The 8966-nt window shown below is 40.6% G+C and overlaps 1 protein-coding gene across 1 annotated transcript; it reads left to right on the top strand.

Annotated features, from left to right (window-relative positions):
* The first annotated feature begins 418 nt into the window (after positions 1-418).
* TIMM21 (translocase of inner mitochondrial membrane 21) lies at positions 419-6401 on the top strand. Its single transcript, XM_015619355.3, has 6 exons — positions 419-933; positions 2161-2223; positions 2323-2420; positions 3689-3762; positions 5540-5645; positions 5736-6401. The coding sequence occupies exons 1-6, from the start codon at positions 645-647 to the stop codon at positions 5826-5828; spliced, it is 723 nt and encodes a 240-aa protein (XP_015474841.1). The 5' UTR covers positions 419-644; the 3' UTR covers positions 5829-6401.
* The last annotated feature ends 2565 nt before the right edge of the window (positions 6402-8966 follow it).

Here is an 8966-nt window from a genome sequence, read left to right as displayed (position 1 = left end):
CTGCCCCCAGCGCTGCATGGGGTGGTTGTGGGCAGGATCCAACACTTGGCCTTGGTGAACTTCATGCCGTCCATCCCGGCCCATCGATTTAGCCTGTACAGATCCCTCTAGCCGTCTCCATCCGTGGAAATGTCAACTGCATGGCTTTAACACATATATGTGTGCAAGACCAAGAAAAACACATATGAAAACGCAGCTTTAAAAGGGTGACCGCAGGCGCCGCGAGCACTCTCCTCTCCCCTCCCCCAGAGACGAGCCGGGGGTCCCCGCCCGCGGCGGGCGGGCTGTAGCGGTGGCGGCGGCGGCGGCGCTGGGCATGGTGGGCGCTGTAGTGACCTGCCTGGGAGCCGCTCCCGGCGGCGGGCGAGAGAGGGAGCCCGCTCAAACTACCGCTCCCAGGACCTGCTGCCGGCGCTCGATGCTCCGCCGTCCCAAACATTTCCGCCGGGGCAGCGGCAAGCGGCGGCCTAACCCTGGACCTTTACCGGTCCAGGTGGGCTTCTGAGCTGGGGCAGCGGCCGCTCGGAGCAGCAGGCTGCCCGGGCACTTCCCCGAGGGTTCCCCGGGGGAGCGGTGGCGAGCGGCACAAACTCTCCGTTCGGCTCGCCTGCCCCGGCCGTGCCCCTGTGAGGGCGGCAGGAGCCATGGCCGGGGTGCTGCCCCGGGCACTGCCCGCCTCCCTCGGGCGGGGCTGCCTGGGCCGCTGGCTGCTCGCCACTCGCGGGTGGGCGCTCCTGGGCACCGGCACCGCCACCGGGTCCTGCTCCTGCCTCAGGTGGCGGCACCAGCCCCCGCTGCTGCTCAGGGCCGCCCGTCAGAACATCGGGACGCAGGCGGGAGGGCTGAAAGCTGCAAAACCTGGCGGTGATAGCAAAGATGTGTCCGTGCAAAGGGCGCTGAACGAGGAAACGCTGGTATCGGCGGCACAGAAAGGTAAGGCAGAGGATGCTGTGGCTGCTCCGAAGGGCTGGAGACGGTTCCTATTGCAGCTAAAGTCTTGGAGTGGTTTGTGGTTTGTAGTTCCAAACAACGAGCGTCTAGGGAAAAAGTCAGCACACCAAGCGGGTTTCTTTTCGCATCGTATTGTTTGGAGCGGCTGTTATATTTCTGTGTATGCATTGCACAATCAGAACAAATTTATGGGAATTCTTCTAAGCAGCCTGTTGATTTAAGTAATTGTCAGGCACAAGATGTAATAGCCTCTCATTTTCTTTTTCAGAAGGAAAACCTACCACAGTGCAGCCTGTCTGTAGGCCTTTTGAAATAAGTTCACCTCCAACAAAATTGTCAAAGCTCTACATGTGATGGTAATTTCTTTATGGATTACCTTCACTTCAGTTGGTCTCATTCACTTCAGTGAAAAGTGATTGCTACATGATTAGCCTCAAAAAATCTAAGTACTCTGAAATTACTTATAAAACTTGCAACTCATGAGAAGACTGCAGGATAAATGGTTATTAACATTTCCTCCATAATCCGTACTCCACTGAAAATGCACACTTCATCACTAAAAGATAATAGTCTCTTTCCAAGTACTCAAATATTTTGAAACAGAGAATCTCATATAACTTATTTTTCAGTGTACACTGACACTTGTACTTTAGATCAAAATTGAAAGATAAAAACTAATCAGACAAACAGCAGTTAATTATGATAATAAATAAAATATGTATTTTGGTCTAATATTCCCCTTTTATTGTTCTGTTGATTGCTAATTCATAAAATCAGTTATTTTCAGTATGCACAAGTTATGAGCTTTCACTTTTTTATTTTTACTTCTTTGCATAAGGATTGCAGTGATTGTGGATTTAGGTGGTAGCAAGAATGCTACAGTGCTAAATACCTCATTAGCTCCTAAAAGAACCTAGCTCTCATGTGCTGAAAAAGGAGCAGTAATTGCTGCTTTGGATCTTGAAAACATCTGGCAAACAGAAAATAATAAGGCTTAACACAGAGATGTGAACGTGCCCTGTACAATATAAGAGATGTTCCATGGTCCCTTTTACAGGAATGAGGAGTTATGGAAACTTCCTGGAATTTTTTCTTCTGCTAAAATGTTATTTGAGCAACAGGCTAACAGAAGAGCATTTATGTTAGAAAGTCATGCAAGTGTTATTATCCAAGGCTGTAACTTATGTGTTGTTTTCTGTTTAATTTCAGTGAAAGAAGCTGGAAGAGACTTTACCTACTTTATTGTGGTGCTTGTTGGAATTGGTGTTACAGGTTATTTTTAAAAATTACATTCTTTATCAGAAGACACTTTTCATTAATTCCATCTGGTTTGATAAGTTTTCATTCCATGTGCTGTTGTTTCTGTTACAGGTGGTTTGTTCTATGTCATTTTTAAAGAGCTATTCTCTTCTTCTAGTCCAAATAAGATCTATGGAGATGCCTTGGAGAAATGCAGATCTCACCCCGAGGTTGGTTTTTGAACTTTAGTCATAAATTTGTGTTTCTCAGTATTTACTGTCTCTCTTAAGTCAAAATTTTGCACAAGAAATCTCACAAGCTGTGTGAAGATCCATGTGCTGCTTGAGCAGTCCTGCCAGTGCTTTTAGCCAGCATGGGGTGGGTCACCTCCAGAGCAAAGCCTTCATTTAGGACAAGTCAGTGCAAGCATTGAGCTTGTGTGAACTAGCCTGCTAGAAGCCAAGTGAGTGTGCCACAGCACAAAAACTGATGGAAATACAGTCTGCCCTTCAGAGAATGTGCTTGTGTCACCATAGAGAAAGTCTGAAGGGTTTACCTGAGTGTGTACTAAATGTAGCACTTGAATCCTGTGGGTCAGAGGGGCAACTGGTCCCACTAAGTTCTGTAGATCTAACCTGCTGCCTTTTCTCTGCACACTTACTCTATTGTGACACTTTACTGTAGTTCTGTCATACTGTGAAGCACTGCATTGGTACCCAGGAACTTAAATTCTTCATTTGAAGCACAATTAGCATTCCTTTGCCTAACAGGAAAACAGGCAGAGAGCAGTCATGGGATCACACAGTTGTCATAGCTAGGTGTAAACAAAAAATCTATGTGAAACTAGATTTTATGGAACAGTACTTCAGATAAAACATCCTTCAAACAAGGTTGTCGCAGATGCCTTTGAGAATAATCTAGACATGAAGTGACAAGTTGTTACTCAAATGAAAATGAAGACTGCTTTGGAAAAAGTTTGTAGAATTACAGATTCTTTCCAGTATTTGCACAGTAAAACTTAACCTCCTCTTCGAACCAAATTTAAAGTAAGTTTAAGACTAAATTGATCTACTCTGACTTAATAGATCTGAAAAAAAAAATACTTAATTTATTATTCAGTAGTGTTTTTTAGATAATACGAAGGGGAGTGCATTTGCATTTTAAACTTTGAAACATGTTCTCTTGGAGATGTGAGCAAATATTTTGTGCTTTTTTTTCTTTTTACACAAAATGTCAGTTTCCATGTCTTCATCTCAGAGAACAGTAAAAATGAAAGATATCAATAGGATTTATTTTAAACGTTTAATAAAGGATTGTAAATACAGAGGAGTTTTTCTTAAACTGTTTTCTTTCATAAACACTTGATTCATGACATGTTAGATTCTCCAGGAGCATTTTGTTAAAAGAAGATGCATTCACAGCAGAGGTGTGAGCTGATACTGGAATATCTGTTTGTATGTGATTCCTTCTGACAGCTCAAACCTCTTTTCTCTTGTAGATAATTGCTGTTTTTGGTGACTCTATCAAAGGTTATGGAGAGGCAACAAGAAGAGGCAGACGACAGCATGTCAGGTACCTGTTGGTGTTTGCCCCATAAGACATCTGGTTTTGCACAGCAAAGATATTTTTGGATCACAAGTTAGTTCTAGAGTGATGAACTGAATGTGACTTATCCTGTCACTTTTGAATGAACACAGAAGTTTTTTGCAGGACCTCTTGTGTGCCATATATCTCTTATACAGTGTACATACAATATAAAATGCGAGTTCTGAGTGCCTCAAAGCAAGTAATATTCATCATGGTAGACATATAGCTCTCCAAAAAATAGTATGAGTCTGAAAAGAGTAATACAAAGCCTAGGCTTGCATGGGGGGAGCAGTAATCTGACAGAAGTTTACAGTTTGAGACTGTATGGAGCTGGTATGCAGAATGCTTTTTGGTACTTGAGGCAACATCTCTACTGAGTATTTAACAGAACATTTATCACCTAAACCTTTCATGAGTGTGTCTATTTCCTTTTGAAAGAAACAACAGAACTATTTCTTACAAAACGTAAGTCCTCCCTGCTTTGCCTTTATTGGGTTATTTGACAGGAACATATTCAGTGAGGTTTCATATGGAATGAAACATAAGCCCAGGCACAGGTTGAACCAAGAAATGGAGATTTTTTATTTTGTCTGAGGAAAACGGCTTTTACTGAAGCTTTATCTCTTCACCAGACTCTTTGAAAAAATGTTTAAAGTGAAGCTGCTAAATGAAATAGATGTACACAAACATTTTGAGCACCTGTCTGTAAATAAGTAAATGTACTATGAAACAGTTTTTCTAGTATTTAATTTCCATCATTTTGAATGCCTTGTATTTCAAATTAGTTTTTTGAGCTAAGAACTCTGTAAGATTGTAGGCTTTGCATCTGCAGTATAAGAATGATCTTAAATGTCTCAAAATCTTCAGGGGTGTTTTTGTGTATGAGCACCTTGAATATAAATTTATTGCAGTAAGACTATTCATGTTTATTCTCTCTACCCCATCGTGTCACTTTCAACTGTGTTGGAAGTTTATTTCACAGTGTGTACCTGGGCATGACTGATGGAAGTAAGAGATTGGTGCTAAACAGCAGTTAATAATTTCAGCAGGAAACATAAACTGGCACCAGAACTCTCATGGGATTATTGGTTTCCCAAAGTGGTCACTTTGAAAGTTATGTGCTATTTATTTAATACTTGAGCATAACTCAACTCCAGTCTAAATACCAGCATTTAGGTTGGAGATCTCATATCAGTGCCAAAATTACACAATTTCAGCAGAACAAAATTATTGCCAAAGTAAGTAAAACACATAGTAAACTGGTTGTTTTGATGTGGTTTAACCAACCTGATAATTAATTTGAAAAAACATGCTGTGTGTGTTTTGGTTTGATAACTTAGTTTAAATGCCTAAAAAAACTCTGGAAGAACAACTTGGTGACGTGGGGTCATCTTCTAGATGTCAGGCTCCAAATCTGGGGTTTCTTTAGAATAAGTACAAGGAAGTTGCATGGTCTTCAGCATTGGATTGATTTTCAGTTTTGAGGGGAGGACTGGGGTGAGGACATTTAAGCATTTCATTTCTTAATCCTCAGCAGCTAATTAGCTCTTCTAACTCCGCTAGTCCTTAGGCACTCACAGTAAAGCTTGAGAGGAGCAGTAGAGAAGGAACCCAAGGTAGCATAAGGACACCACCGGAATACACTTTCTTACAAAATAAGTAAGCAACTCCTCTAAGTAAGTTTAAATTTGAAGTTTTAAATAGCATATAATCTGTATTCTTGCCGGGTGGTTGGGTTTTTGTTTTGTGTTGCTGTTTTTAGTCACATTGAATACGTAAAGGATGGACTGAAACATCTGCGTTTGAAGTTCTATATTGAGGGCACTGAATCGGGGAAACAGGGAACAGTCCATGTGGAAGTCAAAGAGGTACGTACAATTACTTGGTACACCTGACAAGCTTAGTCTTGAATTTAAATTACAAAAGAGAAAAAACCACTCTGAAATTTTTCTTTCCAGAATCTTGAAACAGGAAGATTTGAGGTTCGCTACATTTTTGTGGATGTTGAGACCTATCCGAGAAGAACCATTGTCATAGAGGACAACAGATAGCCAACGATGAAAGCTGCTGCCTTATCTCACATTGGATAATGTTGTTGCAGACAGTCTACACAAGAATTGCGTGGTGTTGCCAATTGTGTCTTGCAGCTTCAGGGCTGTGTTACCAGAAGTAGCCTCTCAGGGCCTCCACTAAGGACTTTTGATAATAACAGATACAGGATTTAAAGTGAAACCAATGAAATATAGCAGAACTATCATGGCAGATATTCTTGACATGGGAAAATAATGCCTCCTAATAAACAGTTTAATCATGGGCAATACTTCTGCACACCCAAAGCCCAGATTTTCCAAGGTCTTGGGTTTGGATGGGGAATTTTTTGTCTTTCTTGGTTTGGATTTCGCACTACCATTGCATAAAGAAAGGGGTAGTTTAACTGTAGACAGAACTCTACTGTTTTCATTTTGGATACATTTGTAGGTAAGAAGGTAAAATAAGAATGTTAGTTATGCAGAAGAGATCTAGGCATGTAAAGGTAGGAATGGTGGAGGTACACACCCATGACAAACAACTGAAGATAAAGACTTGAATATTGGTGTCTTCTAAATAAATTACCAGCAAACTCACTGCCATCTGCTCATTCCAGTGTTTGCCATGCTGCTCTGCATGGTTGTCACAAGGTGGGGATTGGCCTTTTCTCCCAGGCAGCTACTGACAACAAGAGGACATGGCCTCAAGCTGTGTCAGGGGGGATTTGGGTTGGACATACCTTCAAAATGTTTTGAAAACCACAATATTCCATTTAAACTTCTCTCTTTCCACCTTGTCTGCATCTACATGTTATAAACACACATGAGGTGTTCGTCAGGGTATGTCTCTTGTCCGTAAAGTGCTCAGCATTATTTTCTTTTGCTGTTTGCATCACCTTGCTAGCTAAGCAGATTTACCAGGGTGCTTCTGTATATTTCATGAGTGGAGAACACAGCTGTGAAGGACATCACTTCTCCTGTGTTGTGAAAAAGCTGAGAATATGCTTGATAAAACAAAGACAAAAAAGTAGCAGAAGAAATCCACCTTTATCTGACCTTAGATATATTAGTGTTCTTAATTTGAACAAATGACAAATACAAGGCTCAAATGCTTTCCAATCTCACTGGAGGAAAGCATTTTGAATCCTTTTTTCTCTGTACACCTCTTCGGTGAAGAAAAAAAAAAACTTCATTGCTTGATTTATCAACTTTGCAGTAGCTAGATGCCTATCACCTAGCAAGATTATTTGAGTCCCTTGAAACTTCAGGAGTCTTAAAGCTTTATAGGGATATAGGTTGTCTGCAGAAAAAAAAAAAAGCTAAACATATTTTGCCAACAGAAGTCTTATGGGAGCTGATTACTTCTTTCCATATTCTTCCTGAGGCTGAAGTTCTCATGGTCTTTATGGACCAGGCTGGCACCCATGCTTAGAAAATTTTCATTGATTCTGTTTCATGCAAACACATATATGGAGGCACCTTAATCAAAATTAGGTGAAGATTAGTTGAACAACATCTGGAATAGAGAACATTGGTCTCTTGTGGAGTATTACTTTTTGTACAGTAGTTTGCACTGGAGGGGAACATCTGCGTTTACTGAGTTTAAATATAATGTTTTAGAATACCCCTTTTGTAATTCTGAAGAGTGTTAGCCTCAGTTTTCCTTATGAAGCTGCCCCTGCTTCATTGGGTCATTGCACTGCCAGTAAGTCATGCAGAGATCCTTCTCCATGGCAAGGAGCTCAGTGTTCCATCCTCTCATTGCAGGATGTTAGGCTGGGGAGACTGCAAAATAACTGAAAGGTTCACCTTTGGTTGTCGGTAAACGCAAGCAGCAACCATTTCACTGTTTGCTTTTTAAAGCTTTTGCTTTTTCTCTTGGGAAAAGACAAAATTACAGCATGTTGGCAGTTACTTTCTGAAGTAAAAGTACCATGTTATTGTTACTAAAACATTGGGGAAAAAATCACTGATAGCAAGTCAGAGCCAAAGGAATAACATTTCTGGAGGAATTAAACACATTTTCCAAAGTTCAGTTTTGATTGTTGCAGAATTAATAAATATATATATTCTCAAAACCCCTCTCTCCTTTAGGAAATGAAACTACATCATTCACCAGGGAAAGGTTGTTTTTCCAGAAGCACTGTGTGGCAGGCTAAACATGTTCAAAACATGTTTTAGGTAGGTGTACAACTTGGTCTTAACTTTCCCATCTCTACATTCATTTAGTGGATGCCAAAACCTGTGGATGCAGCATAGGCAGCCATTATCCTTAGAGGTGGTTTGTGGGAATAATGTTCCTGTGTCATCTCTATGAGCTATGTTTGATTCTAGGTCCTGTGTATACTTGCTATATAGTGACAAAAAGAAATATCCCTCCAGGAAATGAACTCTGCAGAAACTTTAAAATATATAAAAAAAAATAATTAAAATAAAATTAGTCTTTCAGTAATCTTCAATAAACAGAAGCTCTTGCAAAGAAAATGTAGTTGTAGACTGGGAAGCAAAGGTGTTGTTGTGCATGTCTGAGTTTAAAAATAATCATGATACCTAAATATTTCCTGCACTGAATTCAAGTTTCAACAACTGATTTAGACAATAGAGTCATCTTAGAAATGGTTGCAAATAAATGCATGTCTGATACAAGAAACTTCAACGAATTCAACAAGCAGAGAAGACAGGAATGTAAGACAATTACTGTATCACATGCCAGCTGCAGAGATGTAAACCCAAAGAAAATGTGCTGGGAGTTTCCACAAGTAATTTCAGTTCACTTTGCTCTCAGTCTCATTCACTATCACAACAGATGCTATCCACCCTAATACTTACAGGATTATTCCAATATGTATATTGTCAGCAACCTAATGTGTTGCAGATTATGCTCAAAAAACACTGAGGATATACTTAGAGTCCAAGCCCACTTTTAGGATTAACTGCAGCTTGTAAACTGACAGAAATACATAAGGCAAGCACAGAGGCTGGGGAGAAAATTTAAAGGAAAAAAGGTTTGAAGGGGCAAGCTTAAAGGTGACAGTAAGGGTTCATAACTGGTCTCTGTATATGAGGTTGTGAAGTCTGCTTGAAGATCTGGAATACAGCTGGCACTGGTAAAACAAAAACTTGAAAGCAAAAAGATCTCCCTCTTTTTTTTTGAGCAGGGAA

Source organism: Parus major, chromosome 2, assembly GCF_001522545.3.
Source record: "Parus major isolate Abel chromosome 2, Parus_major1.1, whole genome shotgun sequence".
Classification (NCBI taxonomy): domain Eukaryota; kingdom Metazoa; phylum Chordata; class Aves; order Passeriformes; family Paridae; genus Parus; species Parus major.
Note: the sequence above shows the minus strand (reverse complement) of the source record. Positions and strands in the feature narration are given on the sequence as shown.